Source organism: Falco rusticolus, chromosome 5 (assembly GCF_015220075.1).
Source record: "Falco rusticolus isolate bFalRus1 chromosome 5, bFalRus1.pri, whole genome shotgun sequence".
Classification (NCBI taxonomy): domain Eukaryota; kingdom Metazoa; phylum Chordata; class Aves; order Falconiformes; family Falconidae; genus Falco; species Falco rusticolus.
Window position 1 is genome coordinate 14,784,155 of NC_051191.1, and position 13,329 is coordinate 14,797,483.

At 66.0% G+C, this 13,329-nt stretch overlaps 2 protein-coding genes across 3 annotated transcripts; one reads left to right on the forward strand and one right to left on the reverse strand.

Moving 5' to 3' along the window:
* The first annotated feature begins 14 nt into the window (after positions 1-14).
* CYTH2 (cytohesin 2) lies at positions 15-6,809 on the forward strand. 2 transcript variants are annotated; one of them, XM_037388524.1, is made up of 12 exons: positions 15-162; positions 728-875; positions 1,568-1,634; positions 1,746-1,864; positions 2,090-2,170; positions 2,695-2,807; positions 3,139-3,287; positions 3,383-3,494; positions 4,210-4,286; positions 4,687-4,758; positions 5,303-5,457; positions 5,880-6,809. In XM_037388524.1, exons 1-12 carry the CDS (start codon positions 144-146, stop codon positions 5,965-5,967), a joined length of 1,200 nt encoding a protein of 399 aa, XP_037244421.1. In that variant the 5' UTR covers positions 15-143; the 3' UTR covers positions 5,968-6,809. The 2 variants fall into 2 exon arrangements, with proteins under 2 accessions (XP_037244421.1, XP_037244422.1); XM_037388525.1 differs by lacking the exon at positions 4,687-4,758 and having other exon boundaries at positions 3,383-3,495; positions 4,208-4,286.
* Positions 6,810-6,923: 114 nt separating this feature from the next.
* LOC119148392 (neuronal pentraxin-2-like) lies at positions 6,924-13,116 on the reverse strand. The gene is made up of 6 exons (XM_037388479.1): positions 13,025-13,116; positions 11,966-12,483; positions 9,816-10,890; positions 8,937-9,178; positions 8,225-8,230; positions 6,924-7,716 (listed from the first exon to the last, which is right to left on the reverse strand). The coding sequence occupies exons 2-6, from the start codon at positions 12,413-12,415 to the stop codon at positions 7,507-7,509; spliced, it is 1,983 nt and encodes a 660-aa protein (XP_037244376.1). The 5' UTR covers positions 12,416-12,483; positions 13,025-13,116; the 3' UTR covers positions 6,924-7,506.
* Positions 13,117-13,329: the final 213 nt, after the last annotated feature.

Consider the following 13,329-nt stretch of genomic DNA (forward strand, 5'->3'; position numbering starts at 1 on the left):
CAGATGCGCGGTCGCTCATTAGCTGCGGCGGCCGCTCGGGTCGGCCCGGGCGGGGCGCGGGCCGCCGCGGCGGAGGACAGACGAGTCGGGAGGAGAGGGACGGAGCAGCCCCGCCCGGGCGCGAGTCGGCCGCTCCGGCTGCCATGGAGGACGGAGTCTATGGTAGGCCCTGATGGGATAGGGTGGGGCGGGGCGCGTGACGGTGGCCGCGTGGGGTCGGTTCCAAAGGGGTGGGGCGGGCCTCGGTCACGTAACGGGCCCGTATCGTTTACCCCGGGGGGGAGCGGTCACGTGGCAAGGCTTCACCACTCCCTTCCCCGGCTGGGGGGGGCGGTGGGTCAAACCATTCAATGGGATGTTGGGGGAAGGTGTGCGCGGAGGTAATTTCTTAGGCCACGCCTTCTATGAGCTGACCACGCCCCTTTTCAGTCGGGCCACGCCCCCCTTACCGACCCGGCGCTGCGCATGGGATTGATTCTGGGCGGGGTTTGAGGTGAAATGGGCGTGGCTAGCGGAGGGGGCGTGGCTAGAGGAGAGGTGCGGCCTCGTGAGGGAAAACGTGTTCTAGCAGAAAAGGGCGGTGCTTGGTGGAGGGGGCGTGGTTTAGGAAAAGGGGCGGGGTCAAGGCCAAGAGCTGGTGGCTGGGGAGGGAGGGGGCGCAGCCACGGGCCCCCGGGTGGGTGTCTGGGGCAGGGCGTGGGGGCTGTGAGCCCCTTGGCCCCCCCAGTGCCCCCTGACCTGACGGTGGAGGAGCGGCTGGAGCTGGAGAGCATCCGGCGGCGCAAGCAGGAGCTGCTGGGGGAGATCCAGCGGCTGCGGGAGGAGCTGAGTGAGGCCATGAGTGAGGTCGAGGGGCTGGAGGCCAACGAGGGCAGGTACCCCCCAAATAAATACCCCCCAGAATCTCCCCCAAACCCCTGACCCCCCCTCGATGGTCTCCAATGCTCCAAAAGACACCTCTAGGATGCCTGGACATCCAGCTGGCACCCTAAACTAACCCCCAGGGCTGCTAGATATTCCTCTGGGACCCCCCAAAACCCACCTGAGCCCCCAGAACTGCCCCCCAGGGCCCTCAAATACACACCTGAGACCCTAGACCCCCCCTCTGGGCCTCCAAATGTCTCCCTTGAGGCTTCCGAATACGCCACCGGGACCCCTCAATCTTGCCTGAGCCCCTAAATCTCTCCCTCCAGAATCCCCAGATACCCCCCAGCACTCTGACACCTGGTCTGGGGTCCCCTGTACACAAAGACCCCGTTCACCCGCCATCCCATGCCTGGGGAACCCCAAAAACCTGGTGCTGAGACCCCAGTCTACCCTCCCCAGTGCATGGGGTGGGCCCAAACACCATGAGGACCCCCCAAAATCCACCCCAGAGCCCCTAAATGCCCCACAACAACCCCAGGTTACCCCCGCCCCCCAGGTGATTTGGGTCTTCTCAGCCTGTCTGAAGGCTCAGGGCACCCCCAGAGCTGCCCTCTTACTCTGGGGTCCCCCTAAAAATACCCTCCAAAGTTTGAGGGCCCCCCCCCCCCCCCCCGATCCTGGTTTAACCTCCCCCCTTCAGCAAAACCCTCCAGAGGAACCGAAAGATGGGGATGGGCCGCAAGAAATTCAACATGGACCCCAAAAAGGTGAGGGGAGCATTCCTGGGTGTCTGGGTCTTGGTGCCCACCCCCCCCCCTTCCCATGTGGGGGCAGGGGGTTTCCTGGCTGCCTGGATCCCTGATGTTTTTGGGGTTCAGGGGATCCAGTTCCTGGTGGAGAACGAGCTGCTGCGGCACACGGCCGAGGACATCGCCCGCTTCCTCTACAAGGGCGAGGGGCTCAACAAGACTGCCATCGGCGACTACCTGGGCGAGAGGTGGGGGTTCACAGGGGCAGAGGTGGGGGGCTCAGTGGTGGGGAGGTGGGGGCTCACTGGGTGCAGGCAGAGCTTCCACAAGAGCCCCCGGCCCAGGACATGGCACCACTCGCCTGGGTCAAGCCTGGGGAGGGTCTGGGTGATTGACAGTGTGGTGGGTGGGGCATGTGTGTGGGCAGGGTCTGTTGGTGATTGACAGCTTGGCTCCACCCACCCCCTTCCCAGGGAAGAGTTCAATATTGGGGTGCTGCATGCCTTTGTGGACCTCCACGAGTTCACAGACCTTAACCTGGTGCAGGCGCTGAGGTGAGGGTCACTTGGGGGTTCTGGGGGATCGCTTGGGGGTCTGGGGTCCCTTGGGGAGGGGGGGTGGGGGGTGGGCTTTGAGACCTTTTGGGTGCTGGAAGCCCTGTGGGGGCCATTTTGAGGCCCTGGAAGGTTGAGAAACAATTTGGAGAGGTCCTGGAAGAGAATTTGGGGGCCTTTTGGGGGGCTGAGAGCCATTTTGAGGCTCTGGGGACTACTTGGGGGTCAGAGTGGTCTTTGAGGGTTGTTCTGGGGGGGCCTGGAGCCTTTTGGGGGGCTATTTAGGGGCACAGGGAGGGTTAGGGACACGGGGAGGGTTTGGGGGTCTGGGAGATTCCTTGAAGATTTGGGAGGGGATCAGATGAAGGACTATGGAGGATCTGGGGGGTCCCGGGGAGGGTTTTGAGGTCCCAGGAAGGATCTGGGAGGTTGCTGGGGGTGTCAGGAGCCCTGTGGGTGTGGGGAGGCCTGAGGGGGGTGTTGGGGGATGGTGGGGGATTTGGGGTGCCCCCCCCCCGCCCCAGGCAGTTCCTGTGGAGCTTCCGGCTGCCGGGGGAGGCGCAGAAGATCGATCGGATGATGGAGGCCTTTGCCCAGCGCTACTGCCTCTGCAACCCTGGCGTCTTCCAGTGCACGGGTAGGGGGCGGTGAGGGTCCCGTGGGGCTGGGGGCGGGGCTCGACCCGTTGGATCCACCCCCTGGCCACGCCCTGCCACTCCCACCCACCCTTCTTCCTCATCTCTGTGGGCTGGATCCCTGGTGGGTCCCCTGTGCCACCCCCCCTGACCGCTTGGGTGCTGGGGTTCCCCCCCGAGTAATCTGGATGTTGGGGTCCCCCCGTTCCCTTGTTTGCCCCCTTGGATGCTGGGCCCCCCCGTGCCCCCCAGTCACCAGGATGCTGGGGTCCGCCCATGCCCTCACCCCTTCCCATGCTGTGGGTGCCCCCCCGTGACCCCCCCTGCCCCCAGACACCTGCTACGTGCTCTCCTTCGCCGTCATCATGCTCAACACCAGCCTGCACAACCCCAACGTGCGGGACAAGCCTTCGGCCGAGCGCTTCGTCGCCATGAACCGCAGCATCAATGACGGCGGCGACCTGCCGGAGGAGCTGCTGCGGGTAGGGTGGGGCCGGAGGCGGGGCCTGGCAGGGTGTGGCTGCGATGGGCAGGGCCTGAGGCTGACCATGCCTTCTCTTGCCCATCCGCCCCCCAGAACCTGTACGAGAGCATCCGCAGCGAGCCCTTCAAGATCCCTGAGGATGACGGCAATGACCTGACCCACACCTTTTTCAACCCCGACCGCGAGGGCTGGCTGCTCAAACTGGGTGAGCCCCCGGCCACGCCCCAGGCCACCCCCACCCCCATGGGTCCTCTCTCATCTCTGTCTCCCCTGTGGCTGCCCTGGGTGTACACCCCCACCTCAGACTGCACCTTCCCAGTAGCCCCCAGCCTCCCTGTCCCTTCCCAGTGGCCCCCAGTCCTGCTTAGGTGCCTCCCCAGTGGCTCCCTGACCCCCAGTGCCTCCCGGTCCTGCTCAGGTGCCCCCAGTGCCTCCCTGGACCTTCCCAGGTGCCCCCAGTGTGTGCTGGTGCCCCCCCGCCGTACCCCCCAGTTCCCCCGGGGGTTTGTGGGGGGCCAGTTCCCGTACAGACATGACTGACATCTCTCTCTTTTCCTCTGTCTGTCCCCGCCCCGTACCTGTGACTTCTTCCCCCCCCCCCGCCCCTCCCCTCGCTGCTGATGCCTGGCCCGGCCCCCCAGGAGGTACGTACTGGAGAGGGGGAGGGGGGCAGCACCTGGGGTCTCCCCCACAAAAAAATCCCACTGACACCCCCCCCCGCCCCCTGAAATCCCAGCATGGTTCGTGGTTTGGGGGCTGGCAGGATGCTCTGGGGCTTGTGCCCCCCTCCCCAAATCTACCTCCCCCACCCTCCAATTCCCTTTGGAACCCCCCACAATCCACGTGGCTCTTTGGGGACCCCTGGCTGCCCTCTGAGGAGCCTCCCGAGCCCCCCGCGAGCCCCCCCCTGTCCCCCCCAGGTGGGAGGGTGAAGACGTGGAAGCGGCGCTGGTTCATCCTCACCGACAACTGTCTCTACTACTTCGAGTACACTACGGTGAGAACCCCACCTGCCCCCTGACCCCAGACTCCCCTGGGGTGTTCTGGCCCCCCCTGCTCCTCAAAACCCTGTGGGTCTCCTGAATCCCGCCAGCATTGTCTGGGCTTTTTTGTGTACCCTAAGGTGACAACCCCCCTGACCCTGTTTCTCTCTGCCCCACCCCCCCCCCTTCTGGGGACCCTCGCATGATACTGTGCACCCCCCAAGAAACCCACCAAGCGCCTGGGGGACACCCCCTGACCCCTTTGGACCACCCTGGGCTCTCCCAAAACCCTGGGGCTCCCCTGACACCCTGGTCACCCGCAGGGACTTCCCCCTAAGCTCTGGGGTGGGGGGGGACCCCTTGACCCCCTTGGGTGCCCCCCAAGCCCTCTGGACCGCCCCCACCCCCCCCCAGGACAAGGAGCCGCGGGGCATCATCCCCCTGGAGAACCTGAGCATCCGTGAGGTGGAGGACCCCCGCAAGCCGGTGAGCCCCGCCCCCCCCGTGTCCCCTAGGTCCCTGCTGTGTCCCTTGTGTCCCCCCATTGTCCCCCCCATATCCCTTTGTACCCCAAGGACCCCCCATTTTGGGGGGCAGCTGTGCCCCCCAGCTGCCCCTCCAACTTGCCCCAACGAGGGGGTCCCCCACATCCTTTGCCCCCTGCCATGTGCTCCCCATATCTCCCCCATCCCCAAGACACCCCACTAAATTTCAGGGGGGCAGCTGCACCCTCCATCTCCCCCTCTACCTACCCACATCAAGGGGGTCCCTCCCAAACCCCCTCTGCTTATTTTCTGGTGCCCCCAAATTTAGGGGGAAGCCGTGCCTCCCCAGTTCCCTGTCTGCCTCCCCCCAACGTGGGGGCCCCCCAAATTTCCCCTGTCCCCCATCCCCAAGATCCTCCCCCCCATTTTTAGTGGGCAGCCATGCCCCCCCAGCTCCCTTTTTTTCCTTCTCCCCAGTGCAGGGGTCCCTTCTCCTTCCATCCCCTGCTTGCCCCCCCAGCCTGACATGCTGCCCCCTCCCCCAGCACTGCTTCGAGCTCTACATCCCCAACAACAAGGGGCAGCTGATCAAGGCGTGCAAGACGGAGGCAGACGGGCGGGTGGTGGAGGGGAACCATGTTGTCTACCGCATCTCTGCCCCCACCCGCGACCAGAAGGACGAGTGGATCAAATCCATCCAGTGAGCACCCCAAAACCCACCCCCCTGCACCCCAGAATCCCCCTGGGAGGTGTCCTCAACCCATACCTAGAGCTCCCTGTAGGGGTGGGATGTGCTAGAATTGCTGTATGGATCACTCTGGGAGGGAGCCAGGAGGAGGGGCTGCTGTAAATCCCCCCCCCCACCCAGGGACCCCTACGTTTTCTTGGAGGGGGTCTTCACACACACACCCCGGGACCCCTAAATCCTTCTGGGAGGGGTCCTCCTCCCGGCTCCCAGGGGCTTTATATGGAGTGGGGTGTGTTTGGATCACCCTGTGGACCACTCCCAAGCATCTGGGCTTCCCCTGAGGCGGGGGGTGGGGGGTGGGATTTGTCCTGGGGGAGAAGTCTGCCTATCCACCCCTGGGGCTCCCCAAATCCCCTCGGTTCCCCCCCCCCCAGGGCAGCGGTTAGCGTCGACCCCTTCTATGAGATGCTGGCTGCCCGCAAGAAGCGTATTTCAGTGAAGAAGAAGCAGGAGCAGCCCTGAAGGGGGGCCGGGACCCCCTGGGAAACCCGCCCTGGACCATGAGGGACACCCCCCACCCCACCCCAAGGACCCTTCTGGACCACACGGGACCCCGCCAGGACCACGAGGGACCCTTCTGGATCATGTGGGATGACACCCCCAGACCACAGGGGACCCTCCTGGACTATGAGGGACCCCCCGCAAGGACCACAGTGGACTCCCCCAAGACTATGAGGGACCCCTCTGGACCACACAGGACCCTGTGGGACCCCCTGTGATCATGAGGAAACCCCCCCAAGACAACCCTGGACCTCTCCAGGACTGTGAGGAGACACCCCCTGCCCCGGGCCCCCTTTAACCCCTCAGGTGACTCCCCCATGAACCACAAGGCACCTTGAGGGACCCCCAAGGACAATATGGGATCCCCTGGCTCTTGGGGGTCCCCTCCCCAAACCCTGAAAGGATGCCCCTGGGACCGCAAGCTGCCCACCCCCCCACCCCACCCCTCTTTGAGGGACCTCTGGTACAACACGGGGTCCCACCCTGGGCCCCCCCTTTGGGGACACACACAACCCCCCTCTATGTGTGTGCGTGGACACAGACCCTCCCACGCATGCACCCCGTGGGGCATGGGGGGGGGGGGGCACACACGTGTGAGTGGGGCTTCTGCTGGGCAGAAGCAGGAGGCTGGCGTGTGTGAGGTGGGTGCACAGACAAACCTTGTCTGCAGCTTCCCCACCCGACCCCCAGTGCCCCCCAGTCCCTCCCAGTTTGGCGTGAGGGTGGTGTCTGAGGAGTCTCTGCCTTCCCCCTCCCCCCCCCCCCCTATTTATGGCTCTGCCCCATTAAAGCTGGTGAACACAGTGGGGGTCCAGCCTTTTTCTTGGGGGGGTGGGGGAGGCAGACGTGGGGGGGGCAGGGCAGCTCTGTGTAAGGTTTTATTTTGCAGTTTTTGGGGGAATAAAACACTGGTTTGGGAGTGGATGGGGCTGGGCACCACGCCCCCCCACACACACGCCCCCCCCCCCCCCCACACACACACCCCATGGGGGAACCCAGGCATGCAGCCCTCCAATTTCCCCCAAGGGTGAGGAGCGTTGGGGGTACCTGGGCATCCTGGGAGGGGGATTGGGGGCAGGATGGACCCCCTAAAAGTGGACCCAGGTGTTGGGGGGACCCAGGTGCCCAGCGGGGGTGAAGGGCCGATGGCAGAGGGTAGGGTGGACCCCCCCCGCCCCGCGCCAAGAGCTGCCCCAGGCATCTGGGGGGGGAGGGGTTCAAGGGCTGCGTGTGTGGGGCTGCCCAGGTGTCTGGGGGGGACCTAGGTGTGGGGGGTGGGGGTGCCAATGGAGGTCAAGGACCAATGTTAGAGGTAAGGGGGACCCCCACCGCCCCAAGGGTGGACTCAGGCATTTGGGGGCTGGGAGGGCAATAGAGGGCAAGGGTCAATGTCAAAGATGAAGCGGACCCCCCCCATGTGTGGACGTCTGGGGTGTGGGGACACAGGCGTCTGGGGCCACCCAGCGAGTGGGGCAGAGAACCCAGGCATTGGGGGGGCTCTCAGGGACAGGGGTCAAAGGGCAGGGTGGTGACACCGCCGTGCAGCTCGAGGCCACCTTCAGCCCAGGCCAGCAGGTCGCCGGCCGCCCGGGCACTGCAGCCGGCCACCGCGGCCACCTCTGCTGCGTCCAGCACCCGGCTCCACAGCTGGAACTCGGAGATCTCCCCCACGAAGGCCTGTGTGGCATCGAACCGGCCACCCAGCGCGTCCTGCAGGACACGTGGCGCCATGGGGACACAGGGATGTGCTGCCCACGTGGCACTGGGACAGGACACCATGGCACCCACACAGCATGGGGACGTGGCACAGGGACAGGGGGACATGGCACCCATGTGGCACAGGGACGTGGGGATGGGGACGTGGCAGCCGTGTGGCATGGGGACACGGGGATGGGGACATGACACCCGTGTGGCATGGGGGCATGGGGATGTGGCACTCATGTGGCACAGGGACATGGGGACATGGCACCCGTGTGGCACGGGGAGGTGGGGATGGGGATATGGCACTGGTGTGGCACTGGGATGTGGGGATGTGGCACTGCTGCCGCACAGGGACATGGGGACGGGGAGGTGGGGACAGGGACATGGCACAGGGACAGACAGTGGGATGTGTCCCCATGACCCTGTGGTGTCCTGTGACCTCGAGGTGTCCCCGTGCCCCCCCCCCATGTCCCTGCACGCCCCCCCCTCCGTGCCCCCCCCATCCCCACCGCTGTACCTGCTCCTGGCCGAGGACGAGGACACCGTGGGGGCGCAGGGGGTGGCCGGCCGCCAGCCCCCCGCCCCGGCCCCGGGGGACCCCGTCCTGGAAGCTGCGCCAGGTGCCCCCCGCTGCCGCCCAGGTCACACAGACGTGCTGCCACCGGCCCGGGGACGGGGACAGCGCCAGCGGCACTGCCTGGGGGGGCTGTCAGGGCTGGCCCCACAGAGCCCCCAGCCCCACGGCTCCCCCCCACCCCTCCATAGACCCCTGCCCCCCAATACTTCCCTATAGCCCGCCCATCCCCCACTCCCCCATCCCCCCCCTTCCCCCACCCCCAACCCCCTGGTACTCACAGCCCCCCATAGCCCCCATCAGCCCCACCTCCCTCCCCCCATAACCTTCCATAGCTCCCCTCAGTTCCCCCGTAGCCCCCCCACTTCCCAGTCCCCCCATATCCACCTGTAGCCCCCCCTCCTCCCAGCCCCCAATATCCCCCCCTTCTCCCAGTCCCTCATAGCCCCCCAATAGCGCCCACTCCTCCCAGCCCCCCATATCCCTCTCAATAGCCCCCACTCCCAGCCCCTCATAGCCCCCCCAATAGCCCCCCCAGTAGCCCCCCACCCCTCCCAGCCCCCCATAGCCCCCCCCAATAGCCCCCCCCCCCCACTCCCAGCCCCTCATAGCCCCCCAGCAGCCCCCCCCCCCCAGCCCCCTGTAGCCCCCCCACCTGGTCATCCACCAGCAGCTCCATGGGGCGCCCCCCCCACGCCAGCAGCACCAGCTCATTGGGCTGCCCGGGGGCAGCGTAGGAAAAGGGGGTGCCCAGGGCCGGGGCCCCCCCGGGGCGCAGCCAGAGGCAGGCGGAGAGCGCTCGCAGCGCCCGCCGCACTGTGCCCCGCGCCCGGGCGAACATGTAGTTGGTGCGGAGGGGGAAGGCCACGCGGAAGCCCCCCCGGTGGACCCCGGCACCTGGGGAACCCCCTGGCCATCAGCATGGGGCGCTCGTAGTGGGGTGGGGGCCACCGTGGGGGTCCCCAGTCACTCTGTCCCCTGGGGGTTCCGTCCTTTGGGGATGCCCTGGGCAGGGGGATCCCACCCTTGGGGGTCCCCAAGAGTCCCCCACCCCGTGGGTCCTACCCCTGAAGGTCCCCAACCTTTTTCCCCAAGTGTTCCCACCCCTGGGGGTCCCCAGCCCCGGAGGGTCCCCAACCCCTGTCCCCAAGTGTCTCCAACCCTGGGGGTCCCCAGCTCTCCGTACCCAGCCCCAGGGGGTCCCCAACCTCTGTCCCCAAATGTCCCCATCCCTGGGGGTCCCACTCCTGAGGGTCCCCAACCCTCTGTCCCCAGCCCCTGGGGGTCCCCAACCTCTGTCCTCAAGTGTCCCCAATCCCGGGGGTCCCACTCCTGGGCGTCCACAGCCCACTGTCCGCAGCCCCGGGGGGTCCCCAACCTCTGTCCCCAAGTGTCTCCAACTCTGGGGGTCCCCAACCCTCTGTCCCCAGCCCTGGGGGGTCCCCAACCCCTGTCCCCAAGTGTCCCCAACCCTGGGGGTCCCCAACCTTTGTCCCTACCCCGGGGGTCCCCGTACCTCCTGCTGTTCCCTCACCCTTGTGCTTGTCCTGGGGGTCCTTGACATCCTGGTGGTCCCTGAGGTCCCCGTGGTCCTCGTGGTCCTCCTCTTCCTCATGGGCCTCATGGTCACCATGGTGATGGCTGTGGGCCCAGTGATGCTCCAGGTGGTTGCCATGGGGATGGCCATGCTTGCTGTGGTCACCGTGGTGGTTGCCGTGGTTCCCATAGTGGTTGCCATGAAGATGGCTGTGGTGGTTGCCATGGTGATCCTCGAAATGGTTGCCAGGGAGGTTGCTGTGTTTGCTGTGGTCGCTGTGGTGGTTGCCATGGTTCCCGTAGTGGTTGCTATGGAGGATGCCGTGGTGGTTGCTGTGGTCGCTGAGCTTGCTGTGGTTGCCGTGTTGATCGTGGGGATCACTGGGTTTGCCGTGGTCGCCATGGTGGTTGCTATGGTGGTCGCTATGGAGGATGCTGTGGGGCTTGGCGTGGGCACTGAGCTTGCTGTGGTCCCCGTGGTGACTGTGGTGGTTGCCATGCAGACCCTCATGGTGGTTGCTATGGAGGATGCCATGCAGGTTGCCATGGTCACCAGCCTTGCTGTGGTCACTGGGCTTGCTGTGGTCGCCATGGTGACCGTGGTGGTTGCCATGGTCACTGGGCTTGCTGTGGTCGCCATGGTGATCGTGGTGGTTGCTGTGGTCACCGGGCTTGCTGTGGCCACCATGGTGACCGTGGTGGTTGCCATGGGGGCTCTCATGGTGGTTGCCATGCTTCTCGTGGTCACCGTGATGGCCGTGGTGGCTGCCATGGTTGCCATGATGATTGCCATGGTGGTCGCCATGGTCACCATGGTGGTTGCTGTGGTCGCCATGGTGGTTGCCGTGGTGGTCGCCATGGTCACCATGGTGGTTGCCGTGCTGGTCGCCGTGCTGGTTGCCATGCTTCAAATGGTGGTCGCTGTGGTGGCCGTGGTCGCCAAAGTGGTTGCCATGGTGGCTGTGGTGGTTGCCATGGGGATGGCTGCCGTTGCCATGGTGATGGAGCTGCAGCTCCAGGAGTCCAATCTTCTTCTGCAGCGCCTCCCGCAGCCCCGAGACATTCCGGCTCTGCTGGGGGGGGCGTCACCCCACGGCGCCCAAACCTGCCCCCCACCTCACCCCGCAGCCCCCCACCTCACCCCACAGATCTCTCATCTTAACCCACAGCCCCCCCAACTGCCCCTTCATCTTCCCCCATAGCCTCATCCTGCCCCCCAGCCCCCCCCAGTTGCCCTCCAACCCCCCTTCCTGACCCCCAAGTGCCCCCATCCCCTCCCCCCACTTGCCCTTTGTGCCCCCCCCTCCCTCCCCGGGTATATTTAGCCCAAGGGCGGCCCAGGAGCTGCCCATTAATCCCTTGCCCAGAATTAATCAGCGCCGGGCTAATGAGGGCAACGAGGTGGGGGGGTGGGGTGGGGAGGGGGTTGGGGGGAGGGGAAGGGAAGACCCAGGCATCCGGACACCCCCACTCCCCCACCGCCTCCCTGCTGCAAGGCCACCAGATGGTCCCCAAAGAGGATCAGGGGGTAAGCTGGGGGTGGGGTGGGGGGGAGGGTGTGCGCCCCGATGCGCCCCAGCACACACACCCCCCCGCAGCCCCTCCGCCTCTGGTGGGACCCGGGCGTTTGGCCAGGGAGGTGTTGCACGAGGGAGCGGTGCATGAGGGAGCGGTGCACGAGGGTGCTGCAGCCCTAGGAGCTGTGCACGAGGATGGTGCATCGCAGGGAGCAATGCACAAGGCCAGTGCAACGCACAGAGCGATGCACAAGGCTGCTGCAGCATGAGGAGCAGTGCACGAGGGTGCTGCACCCCAGGGAGCAGTGAACGAGGATGGTGCAAGTTGTGTACCAGGATGATGCATCCCAGGGTGCCACACATGGGTGTGACACAGCACAAGGCACAAGGATGATGCGCTAAAGGGACCAACGCATAGGTGCACTGTGGCACGAGGAGCCATGCACGAGGACAGTGCACCACGGTGAGCACTGCACGAGGACGGCGCAACACGGGGAGCAATGCACAAAGACGGTGTAACACAAGGAGCGATACACGGGGGCAGTGCATCCCAGGGAGCGATGCAGAAGCGTGCCCCAACCAAGGTGTGTTGCACACGAGCATGCAAGCCCCTCCCCCCTTGCCGCCTCACCTGCAGCTGCTGCAGCCGCTGCCGCAAGCCCTGCAGCACCTGCTGCGCCCCTTCCCCCTGCCCCCGCCAGGCCTCCTCGTGCGACACCACCTCCTCGTGCGACGCCACCTCCTCATGTGAGGCCTGCTGGTGAGCCCGGGCCTGGCACCGGGCCAGCTTGGCTGCCAGCTCCCGCGCTGCCTCCCGCTGCTCCAATGCCGCCTCCCGCTGCTGCACCAGCGCCTCGCGAAGCCGCAGGATGGTGCGCCGTGCCCCTGCCAGCCCCTCGTAGGGGCCCTCGTGCAAACCGTCGTGCGACGCCTCGTGCGAGTCCTCATGTGAGGGGCCGGCGGAGCAGCCCGGCTCCATTTCAGGGGGGAGCGGGGTGCAGATGAAGCGGGGGAGGGGCTCAGGCCCCACCCCCCCCAGCAGCACCCCAAGGGTCACCAGGATGAGCGCGTGGGGTGGCATGGTGGGGGCACACGTGTGTGCAAGGCAAGGGTGTGGGGCGGGGTGCGTGTGCAGCTCCAGGAAGGCCTCTGCAACGCAAGAAAGGATCCCTGTGCACACACGTGTGCAACACGAGTGCTCTGCCCCCCATGTGCATGTGATGCAACAGCTCTCCCCTTGCACACGTGTGTGATATGAGCTGCAGGCCTTTGCACATGAGCGTGCAATGCAGGGAGCAGCCCTGTGCACACACGTGCAATATGTGCAACAGCCGCTCGCACACGTGTGTGCAAGACATGCAGCTCCCTTGTGCGCACAGACTCCTCCCGCCCTTTGCACGTGCACATGTGACATGTGTCATCCCCCCCCTTGCACACTCAGGTGCAGCACAAGCACCTCCAGCCCTTGCATGTGTATGTGCCATGCACGCACACACTTGCACACATGTGACCCCCCCTCCCCTTGCACCTCCTTGGTGCAACAGAAGCGATGCCCTTGCACGTGTGTGTGCAAGACCCCCTCGCCCCCCCCCCCCCCCCCGGCTTCCCCTCACACATGTGTGTGCGACACGGGGCCCTCCTGCCCCCCACCCCACATGTGTGTATCCCCCCCAGCCCCCCTTCCTCATACCTGTGCACACGCGTGTGTGACGCCCCACAGCTGCTTGCACGTTTGTTCCCGCGGCCACCCAGGCCGGGCCAGTGGTGCTTAATGGTCTTACTGGGCTTTACTGGGAGGGCGGGGGGGGGAGGGGGGGATCAGAGCGGCTCAGGCAGGGGGAGGGGGGGATTTGGGGGGGGATGGGTGGCACAACTGCCCCTCCCCACCCCCACACTATGGCTATGGGGCAGCTCTGCCCCATAACTGCCCCCCCCTCAAGTTCCCTCAGCTGCCCCCCAACCTGCCCCATGGCCCCCCACCTGCCCCCCAGTCCA